The 15,875-nt window shown below is 34.7% G+C and overlaps 1 protein-coding gene across 1 annotated transcript; it reads left to right on the plus strand.

Annotated features, from left to right (window-relative positions):
* Positions 1-1,134: 1,134 nt before the first annotated feature.
* On the plus strand, positions 1,135-15,114 carry LOC148837437 (uncharacterized). Its single transcript, XM_088911454.1, has 5 exons — positions 1,135-1,400; positions 5,026-5,189; positions 7,905-8,144; positions 9,725-9,916; positions 11,254-15,114. Exons 1-5 carry the CDS (start codon positions 1,135-1,137, stop codon positions 11,460-11,462), a joined length of 1,071 nt encoding a protein of 356 aa, XP_088767580.1. The 3' UTR covers positions 11,463-15,114.
* The last annotated feature ends 761 nt before the right edge of the window (positions 15,115-15,875 follow it).

Raw genomic sequence — 15,875 nt, forward strand, 5'->3', positions numbered from 1 at the left:
AACCAATACCAAGATGGCAAATAAAGTGATCAAAAGACATCATCTCGGCACAAAACCCTGTGGAGCATCAAGTGAAACAACATCAGGTTTAAAACAGATGAGTTTTACCATTTGGCTTCTGGCCCTATCAGAGCCTAAATAATGAAGGGGATCCACAGTGATCCCTAGATAACTTTCCATAATATTCTGTAGGATGCCATGATTAAGAAAAGACGCACCCATATCCAGAAGGAGAAGAATATTAAGTGACCCAGAAGCTGTCAGCAACTTGTCAACTACTATACCTTAACAAGATCTGTTGCTCTGCTGTGTATCTGCCTTAACCCTGTCTAAACTGAAAAGGGTCAAAGAGATGATTGAATGGAAGAGGAGATTGTAATTGCACTGACACTGCCTGTTCCAGCTGGAGGATATCACCTGGTGTATTAAAAACAGCACTATTGTTAGAGAACCCCATGTCCAATATTTGTAGATTTGGAAACATCAACACCACAAAAACTCATTAAATGATATTTGCGTAATGTTTTTATTTGTGTGCATCATTGAAATCAGTAGCAAAATTACAAGAAAAGTGTAGTAGAAGGGGAAAAAACTGTCTGATTTATTGTGATCTCACACCTTATCCTCAGAGATGTACTGTAGTATACTGTAGCTTAGGAGAGTCCCCAGAAAGGCCTGGAAACATTTGAATGGTCTGTAAATTCCAGACTCGATCAGTGATTATGTGTTGTACGTTGCTTTACACTACTTGCTGTATTTGTATAAAGACGCTATTGTGAAAAAGAAAAAATGTGCGCGCCTTCCAGTTAAGATTACGAGATAGAACAAAACAAACTACAGTAGTCGTACAGTACTATAAGAAGCCGCAATAGTAGCAGCAGCAATGAGTAAAACCTCATGAGAGGCACTCGTATCATAGATAACAATTTGTGTACTGGCACCGTAATGTATGTAAAACTAGGGCCTAGCAGAAATTTTACTAATACACTTTTCGACAAAATACTCTTCTATGTATATGCACTCCTACTCTATGTACTGTATGTGGTAGCTTTTCGCTGACTAATCGGTACGCTACTTTGTTTTCGGTTAAATCTCCAAGGCCAGGATGCAGTGAAAAAGTGAACGTAATAGAAAATGGAAAGTAGTGATTTTTTTCTTTTCTTAATAGCTGTTTGTTTTCCTTTTATAATATTTTTGTTTTACGCTTATGGCTATTGTTCTCATAAATTATACAAAGCGGGAACTGTTGTATTTGACTATCAGAAGGACGTCCCTAGTTTCTTGTACTTGGTGTGCAGGTTTGTTTTGCAAGCTCTACGGAAGACACGGGGACAACTTTATGACAATGATTTGCTTGCGAGAAGTATTAACCAACTTACTTTCACTTTCTACAACTGCAGGTACAGTAGTTTATTGGCTAATTCCTACCTAGCTCGGACTAAGAAGTACCTTTAAAACACTATTCTAGTTTCAAACGTGGAGCCAAAAATGGTTACTTGTTCTCCGTTGTTATTTTATCGTAACCAATATACAGTAAGTACTGTTTTGTACGACATTTTGGATATTCTTAACATAATTCCGAAAAAAATCAGCACGACCTCTAAATTATGTCCATATTTTTTTCCATCGGATAATTGGGATTTAAAACGTGTGTGAAAGAAATAGTTGTTTACATTTCTGTTCATGTTTAAGACGCATTGGACGTTATTCATTAAAAAATACTTTATGTCCATAGAGCCAGTTAAAACGCTAGCACAGCTTACTGTAACTCATTCATAAAAAAAACTGTCAGGTTAAATAAAGTTTTCATTAGTCTTTGCATCTTAATATCATCATGGAGAACTTACCTGCAAGCCTCAAGCAATCAAGAAAAGTCAGTATGCAAATAAAAAAGCACTGACAGAAACTAATTATCCTAGCCAGCATATTTTAAGCAGGTTAAAATAAACTGGAGAACCCATGGGGAGAAATGTACAGTACGTTCCATATATACTGTAGTAGGAGGTACAGTACTGTATTTTAGTCTTCAATTGAACCAAGTACCCAAGAGCTGTGAGGCATCAGCATTCACTATCAAACCACTGTACTTCCCACAACACATATTGTAAACAATTATGATACAGTTATGCCAGAATCTGTACATCAATCGTGAATAAAGCAATATGAAACGTTTCCAGCAAGGCTCAAGTGTTACCGCGAGCTGTTGTTGAGTATGTGGTATGTCCCAAGCCAAGACCCGTATTTACCTTCAACACTTTTCATGTATCATATCAATGCCAAAATAGAATGGTCTGTTTTAGACAGTATTGCCTTCCATCACAATCAAGCATCTATCATACTGTTAACCCAATTTACAATCTAGGAAAATTACAGTGAAACTGTAGCAGCCTTTAATGCCGTGGTAGAAAATGGTAGAATTTATTAATAGATTTATTTATTAGTTTTAAGCCTGTTTTGTACCACAGCATAGTCCAATAATGACAACAAGAAACTGGACTAATATCATGTGGCTACAGTGGCCTGCAGAAACTGTTATCTAGTTATATCAACACACTCAAATAAACAGAAATAAAAAGTCAGGTTTGTTAACTTAATGCATGATATTGTAATAATTTTGTTAGTAATTTGTTCATAGTTAACTATTTTTGTCTGAGATAAATAATTTTAATGCACATTAAGATCAAAAGGTAGTGTGTTTAAAACAAAACTGAATAAGGGCACTCGTTGACAACAAGCACTGTTTCACTTTTCTCATTTAACAATCCTGATAGCACCAATATACTGTTAACAACAGTAGCCGAGTCTCTCAACTTTCGCAGGCCAGGAAAAGACAGTGTTTACACAGACATGCTATAGTAATGGAAACTGGCAGTCAAGGGTCCCTACTTAAGCCTTCATGGTAGAGTCTGTGTTCAGTTCAAGGGCCCTTAAAAAGCCTATAGTAGCATCATTAGTCATTTTGGCTGCTTGCTTGTTGTACTCTATGACTTAATGTTTAAATTGCAAATGTTATGATAAGACACAAACAAGTAATCAGCACTGATGCTAATACCAGCATTTTTCTGCATGAATTAAGGAAACCAATTAATAGAAACATTGAGTTGTTGAGAAGCCTAATGTTTTTCAACCAGCGTACAAGTCAGTTTCAAATGCAGTTAATCGCTGTCATTTGAGTAAACAATATTTCTTTCCATTGAAGGAAATAGAGCCTCTTAAAACTGTTGATTGTAGTTTAAGGTAATAAAAACAGTAGACAAAGAATATTATATGGAAAGTAGAAGCTGTATTTTAAATTAGTTCTCTTTTACTGCCAATATGAAATAAAATGTGATTGCTACTGCTACACATTAGAGCTTCATAACAATAAATGTTTAACATAAAAAAACCATATTTCTTATAAATATAACAATTTTACAGGATTATCAGGAGGATGACAATCTTTTAGTAACTGACATTTATTGAACAGGCACAATAAATTGATTATGCCGATTAGCGTTTGTCATCAACAGGACTGGTCAACAGAGGCAGTACTGTGAATGTCACTGACTTGCACATCTTGTGACCACCATTGGAAGCTGTATCAAATGTACATTTATACAGATTTTTACACTTATTTGCCGAATCTGTATTGTGGGATAGTGTTTCATTCTTCTCTTAGAACTTCAACAGGAATGTGCCTGGTCCATTAGCCCTAGATGCCATTCCAGTTGATTCACATTTTTTCAGTGGTGCCCTACGCTGCCAAATAGGGTATGCTAGGCAAAGCTGTCACATTCTCATCTTGCAAAAGCAGTTGCTACTCAAGCAGCACAAGGACATGCGTTGTCCAGTCAGAATGTGGTCATCTTGCTGGAGGCAAGTGTAGTCTCAGGACTGTCATGCTGAGCTCTTTAGCAACCAGACGCACTCCCCCACAGAACTTTACACTTGGGTCTCCTTATCAATTTGTCTGTACACGACAATCTTTACACATGTCTGAGTCGCACTCGCTGCTGTCCCTTGATTTATTCAGTACTTGACTCCACCGTTGGTGAATCCACCCAAGATGGATATCCAGACTCTGTTGTACTCATGAAATCAAGCTGTTATTTAGTTGAGAAACAGGACACATTACTAACTTTTTTGTGTGTTTCATTCTCAGTTTTCACTACACTTGGCATTTAACTGGAGAAATCAAGTAAAACCTGTGCCCAGTCAACACTAAAGAAATGATTGAGTGCTTATATACTGTAACGGTCAAAGTCACTTGAGTTTATCAGTGACAGTCATCAATAATAAGTTAATCACAATTATGCCAAAAACATTTAGTTGATATCCAGAATCTATATACTTTACTATTTTACATACATGCATGCACAGAGTGATACATTTCTATTCATGCTCAGTATTGTAGTATGAATATGAATCAGTAGTTGAATGCTTTAAATGAGTGTCAGCTAAGATCTTTTTCATCATTCTGTGTGCTGAAGCATGGATGTGATTTTGGCAAGGCCATCTATTATCCATGCACTTCCAGATCACCATAATGTAACATTTTGACAATGTATGACAGTAATTTGGAGTTTTTGCTGTAACTGAAAGGTACAATTACAGGCTCTTCATCACTATAGGGTCGTGTAGAAAAGGTCAGGTTATGAAATAACAGCACATTATAATGGTTTTACAATGTACACATTTGATCCGCAAATGTTCAAATACAGACCACATTTCCCAAGCAGCAAAAATAAAAAGCATTAAAATATGTACTGTAACTGTACTGTTCCACTATAGGTTGCCCTATTTGCGCATGTGTGAATCAGAATAATTTTAGTTAAATAAAAAGGTAAAGAAAATATATTAGTTATTGTAGTTTATAGTATATACTGTAACATTATATGGAAAGTAGAAGCTGTATGAGGGGAGTCTTTTACAATATGCATACTATAGGTTACAGTACTATGATATCCATAGTGTCTATCAAAGTGTACCATTACCTGCTTAAATGACAGAATACAAAAGAAAATAATTGTTAATATTCATTTACAGGCTGGAGCCCAACAACCTGAGATGGTACTGTAGTGCTTTTGGGTATGGGTGGGACTATCCCGACTCCAGTTTCAGAGACATCCCATTGTGTTACCCAGAAGTGCTCTTCTTCCGCTTGTTGGCAATGATTGTGTGCTCTGAAGAGTTCAGGTTAAGCCCCCTTGGTAAGGCTTTTGTATTATATGAAATGCATAGAACAGAGCCCTTGCTTTTCTTTGATTTCAGTAGCATAGCAAACAAAACTGCCAGCCAATTTTTGTGTGTAAATCAAACTATTGTGTAATTTTTCGGTTCAAAATCTTTTATTAACCTATTTTTCATGGGTTGGTTGGTGTGGAGTACAGTATTTACACAGTTAAGAAGTAGTATAAGAATACAATAAATTTAATGGTTCTAAGGAAATATAGTTGACAGAGGTTAAACTGTGAACTGTAGCTGATAAAGCATACAAGGAAACAGGTTCTGATTGTGCTAAACTGTCATGCTTGACAGTGGAGGAACTGATCAGACAGATGAGAATATCTAATGTGCTTGTCCTGTTTTAATCCGAAATCGCTGTTCATATCAGACTGGCACTGTAGGTTTCTTTATTTGTCATTATACTTACACAGGTGTATAGTATAATGAAAAGTGTTTCTCATTAGTCTCTCAGGTGCAGTATATACAGAACAGCAGACAAGACAATAGACAGTAAATACAATAACAATGTAAACAATGAGTATGGTACTAGTATGACAGTACCCATATCTGTTAAAAACTGCAGAAGTACACAACAGAGCAAACTGCAAAATAATACAGCGTTATCAAATAGTACAACTCAATCAAGTACAGTCTTATGTTCAAGTTTGGCTTACATTCAATTGTCGGAGGTACAGTATGGTGTATGTAGTGGTGTAGGAGTACAATTGTTGTTTGGTACAGGAAGAAGTGAAGAGAGATCATAGTTTGGTGGGTGGGAGTGAGGGTCTCACCAGCTTTATGGCTATAGGGAAGAAGCTATTTTGGAGTCTTGTTGTGTGCGACTGGAATTTCTGGAAAGACAGAATTTTGCTGTCTTTTTTCAGACACCTGGTGTTGTAGATTTCCTGGATGGATGGTAAGGCATTGACGATGGTGTGTTGGGCAGTTCTTCAGATCAGATTGTGTTCAGATCCCTTATACATGCAGTAAAGGGAATTCATTTAGGCCAGAGAAGAGGAAACGCTTCTTTTCTCAAAGAGTAGTGGGTGTCTGGAAATGGCTTCCCTGCCTGTTGGTTGATATCAAACTACCAAATAAGCAAGATGGGCCAAATGGCTCATCAATTTATAATGTCCCCTCTAATTTGTAGATCTTTCTTATCTTCTAGTGAAATAAGTCGTGGAAATATGTTGTGGATTGTGCAATGCTTGCAGAGATTAAAAACAGAACTGCACATGGGCTAACTAAATACTGTACCATGCTCTTTGAGCATTTCATATTACAGTAAAATAAGTTTTTTGGTAACTTAATATTCAATTGTTAACATTTTATTACAATTATTTGTATTTTAATGATGAAGTAATTTATATATGTTTTTTTGTACATTTAATAAAGCAGCTTGTTGTAGTGTGATACTGTAGATTGTTTTCTACATTTATGTGTAGAGTAAATCCTCAGTTTAACAGTCTTCAGAAGTCTGAATAGAAAGCATAAAAGTTAATCAGTCGTGAAATAAATTTAATGTAAAATATTGTTAAGTTCATGTACTGAAATCTTTTGTTCTAAATACTTTTAAATAGGTCAAAAGACATGAATAATGGGCATTGTTTGTGTTTTCATATACTTTAGGGAATTTTGTACAATATATTTATTACACAAGAAATAACTTGTATATTTATTATAAAAAGGCACAGGAACAATTTTACTGACTGTGTTGATTGCAACTGGTAAGAAATCAGTAAAAAAGCTCAGCATGTACATAAACATATGAACATTAAGCAATATTGGACACCCCTTCCCACCTTTTAGACTGTTAAACTGAAAATTTGCTATGCAGTTTATTAGCTGAATGCTGGCATGTCATTGCTCATGTGGTCTGATGTTCATGTTATTATTTCTTAAAGTATATACTGAAGCATTTTCCACAACACATTTTTATGAATTCACTTGAAAAATACTTTGTTCAATAACTGCCATAAACCATGCATGTGTAACGGACAGTTGTTTCTGGACCCTATGCGGACGACACAATCCGAAGAAGTGAGGAAACACTGGGGAAAAGTCATGCAGGAATACGGGGGTGAAAACAGGGGGGCATGTCCAAAGTGCGCTGGTGCACAGGGGAGGTGTGGCCGAGGCAAACAATCCAAAGGTAATCAGTCCATAGGCGAATTCCAAAAACACAAGCAAAAGTCCATGGGCAGGTGATCCATCCAAAACTAAAGATTAAAATCAGGAACCGGGTCGGAACCGGCAAGGGGAACAGGAACAGGCATAGAAACTTAAAAACATAACGGAGCCAGGCGCTTTTAAGGGAAGCTGGAAGGAGGCTAGAACAAGGAACAGGTGCAGGGAATGATGCAAACAAGGAAGAGCCGGAGCGCCCTTAAGGAGGAGGGACTACAATCGTGACAGCATGTTCATATATTCTGGCATGCCTAGAGTTTCAGAATGTTATAAAGACTCTAGGATAACATAGAAGAAGATATGACATAGAAGTATTAAAAGTGTCCAGTGTTAGAAATGTTATTAAAGAACAAAAGAAAGGTATTACTTGTAAAATGTCACTGTTTATATTTAGTTTTAAAACCTAACATCATTTGATTGCGTACTGTATATACTACCCTATCATTTTATCCTTTGTTACCTGCATCGTTTCTGTACAGTCTTTTTAACTTTAAAAATGTCTTGTTTCACAGGGCTCACCAATGTACGTAAAAGCATGAGAACATTGCAGGCAATAGACGAACTGAAGAAAGGTCCCTTTTCCCTTCAGGCATCTGTGAGAGAGTACAGAACTGTAGAAGTGGGAATAGAAGTGGATATTGCTCTTGACGTGACGGATAGAGCCAGCAAGCCCGTGTGGGCAGGGCTTGTGACATTGCTCTCAAGAGACACAAAGAAACTAAACAAATGGCAACCGGCCTGTGGAAGTCATGGTAAAAAGGACAAATTTATCCACCTCTCTGTAGCATGCTAAGAACAACAGAGTACAATGCATTACCGAGTTCAGTGTATAGACTCCACAGCACAAAATGTTAGCTTAGCATTCTTCTAATTATTTCAAATGAGATTTTTGTGGTTTTATGTTTATTATGTTTTAATTGAACTTATTTATTTCTCACTACCACAATTTCAGTGTTTTCTAAATTAAAATTAAAATACTACAGAAGTGAATAACAGCATAGGTGCTAATTGGCTTCCATAGTATATTTTCCATACTGGTAAGCTGATAAAGCATGATACAAAAAGGACTTCTGAAAGCTGATTACAAATGTGATGGATGAGCAAATAGTTGGAAAACAAATTCCCAAATGTGAAGCAGTGAAGAAAGACTTGTGCAGTAATACTGTTTATTCACCTCTTTCACCCTTGTTAAATCTTATCAGGAGTATTTTTGCAGTACTTAATAATCATCTACAGGTAAGTAGGCTCAGGTCAGATAATCTTTAAGAGCACTTTGACAAGAGCAATTGAGCAAGAAATAATAATACAGTAAAACTGCCAGATTAGCCTTCAATCAGTAAAAGTGGATGAACTATTCAGTTTGAGTAGGCATTTGCTACCTCAGTTCCTTCTGCTCTTTAAATGGTTGCTTAAATTAATAGTTAAAATTCTTTAAAGAAACAATAGAGGCCACTGTAGTTGTTTATTTGTTTCCTCACAAATTTGTATTGTATCTCACACCTTAAAAAACATTTAGTTTTATGCGAAATGAACTTGGCCTCTCTTCCTTGAAAATGATCGCCATGTAATAACATGCTGTATGACCAATACTATAGTTGGTGACATGAGAGAAAATGAAATAATTGTGTTTAGATTACAATTGATGTGTCATGTCTGATACATCATTCTTGCAAATAATACCCTAAAAATGTTTGCCACAGAGTTAACCTATTATGGCATTTTATGATTTCATTTTTGATCACGAGTATTTAATTTCTCATACATATTCCTTGATCAATACAATACCTGTAGGTTAGGAAATTCCCACTAAAATGTTTTAATGAGTAAAATACACTTCAGACTTACTGTATATTAAACATTTAATTATTGCTGCATATATCTACAAAGGCAGATTGGCTTGAGTATTTTGATTCTTAAGTAAACCAGCATGAGTATCTTTTATGCTGGTTTACACGTCTGAAAAAAATATTCAGCATAGTTTAGGTATATTGCAGTAACAGTAATATGTTATGAAAATGATAATAACAAGCTATATTATTCAACTAAAGTAGAGTCAGATATATGAAAAGTTTATTTCACAAGATAATTCTATCATTTTTACTGTTTTCGTTGAAATCCAAAAATGCACAAGTGTGCAAAAATGAGCAACACATAATGGAAACAAACTCATAATGGTATTTAATTTGCTAAAATATACTGATCCTCTTTGGTATTTACATTATTATATACAGTTCCATTGTAAAACATTATAATAATGATGCCTATTTTTTTGAATTAAGATTAAGAGCACAATTACTGTACTTATTTTAAATCTTTTTTTCTTTCATTGTAGAGCCAAAGGAAGTGAAAACAATTGAATTAAATGCCCCTTGGTACACAGGACTAAAATGTGCCTATGCTTCCTGGAATTATAATCCACATCATCTCTTTTCTTCTATTGCTAAACTCCTTGGCTACAAACATCCTACAGTTCATAGCTTGTGGATGATATCCAGATGCTTGGCTGAAATAGAGAAACATGAAGGTAACATCTCATTGCTATTTTGGTTGAAGTGAGATAAAAAATGTGAGCTTTTGAATACTGTATTGGTAGCCAAACAATTAACCTAGAAAAATACAGAATGAGTCTTGGTTTTTCTTGCAGTTTCAAACAACACACATTTCACGTGCAAAGGTTACAAACTCCTGATGATTAGTGTCCCTAATGTAAAAGAAAGGAGGTACTGAATCAGTTGTAATAGCATACCCAAAACAAAAACCTTCAGAATTCGTGGTGGACAATTTGCTATGCATGGGTAGGCAAAATTAAGAATCGCTGTAAAGAAAAAAATACTGGATCACAGATTCATACAATTATCCTCTTATCCACATCAAAGGATATTATAACACTGGATATGCTTTATTGGCATTTTACCTGACACATACTGTACATGTTCAGCTGTTAAAACACTCTGTAGGCTATAGTCAGACATCTTTCAGACATTGCAGTAAGGAAGACAAGATCACCATGAAAATCTTAGCAATGCAATCAGGCATTAGCTCTTAAAGATGTTAATGAAAAGTGTACTGCAAGTGTGTTACCATGACTAAATGAGATACCCAGTCATAATACAATTATTTATAATTACACAATAATGTTGAAAAGCTTTTACCTTTTCAGAGATGCATATAATCTGAATTACACATAATTATTGCATTACACACACTATAATACAATCGATTTCAGTCGCTCTAAGATTCACAAAATGGAATAATGCATTTATACAGTAAAAATAACTTACAATAACTTTTAATCAGTAGTAATCAGATTCTTTAACATTTTGTAGTAGAAAAACTATTAGACTTTATTTTAAGGAAATGTAGTATTCACCTGTTGCTGATAATAGTAAGAATTCATTTGGAATTACAAAATGTGTGCCAAAGTTTCTTAATTGGCTTGCTACGTGTTAAATATCTTGAATCGTGTAATTCCATAATTTCATCTGAAGAAATTTAAATAGAAAAATATTGCTGAAGCTGGATTTATAGTATTAAATATAGGTTTTGTACTGTGGGTTAAATCTTTCAAAATAAACTCTGTTAAAAGACATCAATATGTGAAAGACAACATCACTTTGTTAGCGTTAATGTTGCATTGTAACTAGCCTTCTTAACATTTGGAACAAATTCTGACATTTAAAAATTAATTACTTATGAGCATGTCTTCACAGATTTTGTCTGGCATCTAATGCCGCTTAACTGCAGTGTTTTATTACTGTTTATTCCATATCCTCTTAGACTCTGCCCTTTGATTCCTCGTAATGATGATTTATTGTTGTGGTTTTATTGCTTCAACAGTGATTTAATTAATTTAATTTGTAGGGGTTGTTGCTGTCAGTGCCCCTGTCTCTGTGGAAGTGGATTTTAAGCAGCCATTGCTCATGCCTGGGAAAGCTGTCATTAAGTTCTGGGAAACTTCTCCAAAGGGCTGTACTTCATCTCGTAAAATCTACCACTTCAGAATGGAAGAAAGTGAACTGCAAATACCTCTTCTAGAAGGAGATGTTACTGGTGTAGAAAGTAGCTCTTAAAACAAGGATCACAACACTACTGTATATCACAAAACAACAAGGTGGTCTGGACAAGTTCTTTGGTCTCAGCTTTTGGACGAGTTCTTTGGTCTCATTGGAAGTAAGAAGCTTGCATTTTCCAGGGAGAATTACAGTATTTTTCCACACATTCCTTGGTAGCTAGATGTCTCTCCACCAGAGCCATGAATTCATTCACACTTTGAGGGTTACCTTGTCCTATACTGTGTCTTAGATCAAGATGTGTCTTAGGGAGAAGACTTTACAAGTACAGTATGTGTCGAGAAGTAGAATTTCTACTATTTTGACAGCAGTATAAGTCTTGGACTGTAGTTGTTTTCTATCCATGTGTATAAAGTCAAACATCTGGGAGTGAGATGGAATCCCAGGTATAAATTTCCAAGCACAAAATCTTTTGTGCTTTTTAGTTTCTGTGGAAAAGAAAGAGGCTACTTTTTCTTATAGCCAATCTTGTCTCTCATTCATATGTTCAAAAGCCAGTAAATAGGTCTCTAAATCATCCATTGACATCATTATGTGTAGAACATGTATTTCCCAATTCAGGGCATTTGTACAGATTTGGTTGTGTCCATGACATGGAAACAACAGTAGCTTGAAAACCCTTTCTGGTTGTGCTGTCCTTTATAGAGAGAGAAATCAGCACTTTTTGGTGCTGCAGATTTCTCTACCTTCCCCTTACAGAATGCTCCAGATATCTTTGCTGGTTTCTTGATTTTATTTCTTGTAGTTTTTCCTGACATTTAACTTCTTTCATCTATGAAAGTTTTTGGTTTGATTAATCAGCTTTTCAGTATATCCATGGGATATACCCAATTATGTCATTAAGTCATTTTAACAGAACACTAATATTTTTCTTCAATTCTTTAACTCTATTACAAATACAAATTTTAAAATGTTAAAAATATTAGAGTTGAATATTAAATAAAGTTAAAATGTCATGGACCTTGATAAATACAAGTTTACCTAGATACCGTTGCTTGTGTAATTTTGTGTATCTAGCAACCTGTTTTGGTTGATTTTACAGTATTTGAACATTTGATTAAATCCAATTAGTACTTTCCAGTTATTTTTTACTTCCATTTAGGAACCTATACATGTTAATAGATCCTGAATGTCACTGCTAATTGGAACATGTGTGGGAAAAACAAGGGTTTGCATACTCAATAATCAAACATTTTCAATAACTGATAGTGTTTCACAAAAGATATTGGAAGTAAAGTGAATGACAGTCATGCATTTTTGCATTTTGCTTATTTAAACAGAGATAATGTTTAGGTAATGGATTGCAATAATCTAATCCATGTAAATATTTTTCTTTCAAGCTTCTTGTACAAAATCTAGGGAAGTAACCCCATCTTTGAACTATAATGCTGTTGTATACTAATACTAAGCAAGGATTTGTAGCTACAGTACAAGATGCTCCTGCATAGACTTCAGTAACACTACTATTAGATTAAGTTCTGCAATATGGGTAAGAATCAAATCCTAAAACAACGCAAGGATTAGCAATTTCTATGCTGAATACATGGGGAGAAAAGCTTTGCACGTACTGTATTACAGTATATTGCTATATCATGCTTTTATTACCTAAAATGTTCATATATCTAGAAAAAATCTAATAAAGTCAAAAAATGACTTAACATATCCTTCAATTGACCTTTCTTTGAAATTTTGACTTTTTACCCATACTTGTGCGTGTCCAAGTCTAGACAATGCTTGGGAAATGGCTGATGTACAGTATTAAACAAGTATTGCACTCAAGTGTTCTGTGATGAAGGGCTTTTGCAGTCTTTGGAGGCAGAAAAACTTCTAATGGGGAGCTTGATATTTACTGTATCCATGGCAATGAATAGTAAGATTTTTGTGTTGATGTCATTTTAACCAGATTAAACAAGTAGTATTTGATGACTGTAGGAGCAGTGCAGAACTATCACTATGATGTAATTTTAGGGTCAAATTTGCTTTGTATTCTGTCAATGTTGCCATGAAACAGGATGTGCACAAAAGCATTTCAGCTAGCTCTAGAGTAGCAGCAACCTCTTTTTGCAGATGAAGCTGAATTAGAAGAAGAACAAAAACAGACTATTAAACCACGGAAATCTAAGAACCTGCTCCTCTTTGAGTATGCTTCTGGCACTCAATGTACTCTGCGCTCTGCTTTAAACATACAATATGCTTATTTCCTGTTTATTGAATCACAGAAAGCTGATAAAACATTTGCTCCATTTTTTAACTGGTACATGCGGTAAAGCAAAAGTTGACAGTTGACAATAAATGCAAGTTTGTGATGGACAAGGATTTATTGTTTAGGATTAGTGAGGATGGTAAAAAGCTTTTGGTGCCTCAAGCTGAATGAGAGAAAGTGTTGTGCTTGGGACATTCTGTCTCTTTATATTTCTCTATAAATCCCATCTATTCAGGGCATTTGGGAAAAGTGAAAACATATCATGTATACTGAAGCTGCTAGAATTTTTGGACAGGAATGTACTTTACAAAGACATAGTCAAATGTTGTAAATCATGCATCACCTACACGTACAGTACACGTCCCTTTGTAAGGGTTCATATAATCTGTACCACTGTACCACTGCCCACTGTTGATATTATGTTTGCACATTTATGCAATGGACAATGTAAAAATAAGAACATTACAAAACTAGTATCTAATTTGACCTCCCTGACTATGAACAATATCCTGGCAGTATTGCATAAACCAGATCATTTGCTGTAGAGTGTTCTGCCACTCTTCCTGGGAAGCTGCATCTAGAAGGTTCTGCCAGTAGCAGTTCACTCCTGTTAATAGCATTGCTGAATTGGTCTCCTAATGTTCTATTGAACTGCAGTCAGGAGAGATAGCTGTCCATGGCATTTTTGCGCACAGCTTTATACTATTCAATTGCATGATGTTTTCAAAGATGTTTGTCAATGGACTAATAATATGTCCAGCAGGGTCTCCTTTAATTTAGAGAATTTGTAAACAGCAGCAGATGAAAAAGAATGTGTAAAGGTTTCCCTGCTTAACATTTTACTTTAGTACAAATCTGGTGGGTAAAAACAAAGATGTTTTCCATCTTTGCCTAAAATCCTTCAAGTTATTTTTACATTTTTATTCAGTGAAATTCAGCCATTTCAGGTTTTAAAAGCATCCAGCAGAGCTGGAGATAAGGAAGATCAAAAAGTGTTTTCATACATGGACAGCTTCCTTATAAAATGTATAAAGACTTTCCTTTGCACGATTACCTGTATGTTGAAAGGATGTCTCTGTGCAAAATCTTTTACGGCACCAGTTTACGTACATCACAAAGCTGTCTCATGTCAGTTTACTGAATACAGTTATTCTTTGAACATTAAAAAATGTAATGCTTTTTATGAATGTGAAATTTCATAGCATAACTACATGATGCGCATATCCAACTGCTTTAAAGCACTTTCATAGTAAGCCCATTATAGGACTGAAAGTTAGTCAAATCACGTACAGTAATGCTCTTTACCTTTTTACCTTTATCTTTTTTCATAGTGTTTGTTTTGAAAATAATTTGTAATGTACTGTATAAAATTGTACAATTAATTTGTTTTTCTTTCAGAAAGGTATTTTTTTTTCAAATGTAAAATAATAAAGTTACACTTTGGCTAAAGCATTTATAATTATCTTTAGATGTATTAATGCTGTTTAATAGTTTTGAAACACTATTTACAGATAGGTTGGGGGACGCACAGCAATACTGTTGATTATTTTTTCTGTTTCTAGGTTCACTAGATCTTGTAGCCCCGAACTGATATGAGAGACCTGTGTCTGGTTTTCAATTTATACTACTACTTTAATAATCATTTATTAAGTAGCTGTAAGTGAAGAGGGATCGTACATTTTCTTGATAGATCAAATCAAGGTTTTGCATATTAAATATCTGGTTTCTCTCAAAACAATGTTTATAATATTTTTTAAAGAAAATACCTAAACAGTAGATCTTCAGTATACATTTATGTGCAATTCTAAGGCTACCAATATTGTCCAGTCTTTTTATACATTATTTAAACATTATTTTCAAACCTCTTCTATAACTAAGAAGAACGTAACTGTTATGAGAAGACAAAATGATTAATATTGAAATACTTAAACTGATTGATCAAAAAACACACACTACCTAGTTAAATGCATGTGGCACCGGGATCTTGATATGTCATCCTTTAGAAAAAGTTACATGTTGAATGCATTCGTAACTTTTGTAATTATGGGATTCTCTATTGTTGACCAGCGCATTAAGAGTTACATTTTTTATATAATATATTAAAAAATTATCAATATTTGATATTTTGATATAATATATCAAAAGAAACGGAATTATTTCAATAAAGTTGGATGTTACCTGGGACAATTTTTGCAAAGAATAGGGACCAT

The sequence above is a fragment of the Atractosteus spatula genome, chromosome 3 (genome assembly GCF_055471065.1).
Source record: "Atractosteus spatula isolate fAtrSpa1 chromosome 3, fAtrSpa1.hap1, whole genome shotgun sequence".
Classification (NCBI taxonomy): Eukaryota; Metazoa; Chordata; class Actinopteri; order Semionotiformes; family Lepisosteidae; genus Atractosteus; species Atractosteus spatula.

What these genes read in the sequence shown, in the direction of transcription:
- LOC148837437 (XM_088911454.1), top strand. Translation starts at nt 1,135, where the DNA reads ATGGAAAGTAGTGATTTTTTTCTTTTCTTAATAGCTGTTTGTTTTCCT. An exon ending in TTCACTTTCTACAACTGCAG is followed by an intron (nt 1,401 to 5,025) that starts GTACAGTAGTTT and finishes ATTCATTTACAG; the next exon opens with GCTGGAGCCCAACAACCTGA. An exon ending in GTTCAGGTTAAGCCCCCTTG is followed by an intron (nt 5,190 to 7,904) that starts GTAAGGCTTTTG and finishes CTTGTTTCACAG; the next exon opens with GGCTCACCAATGTACGTAAA.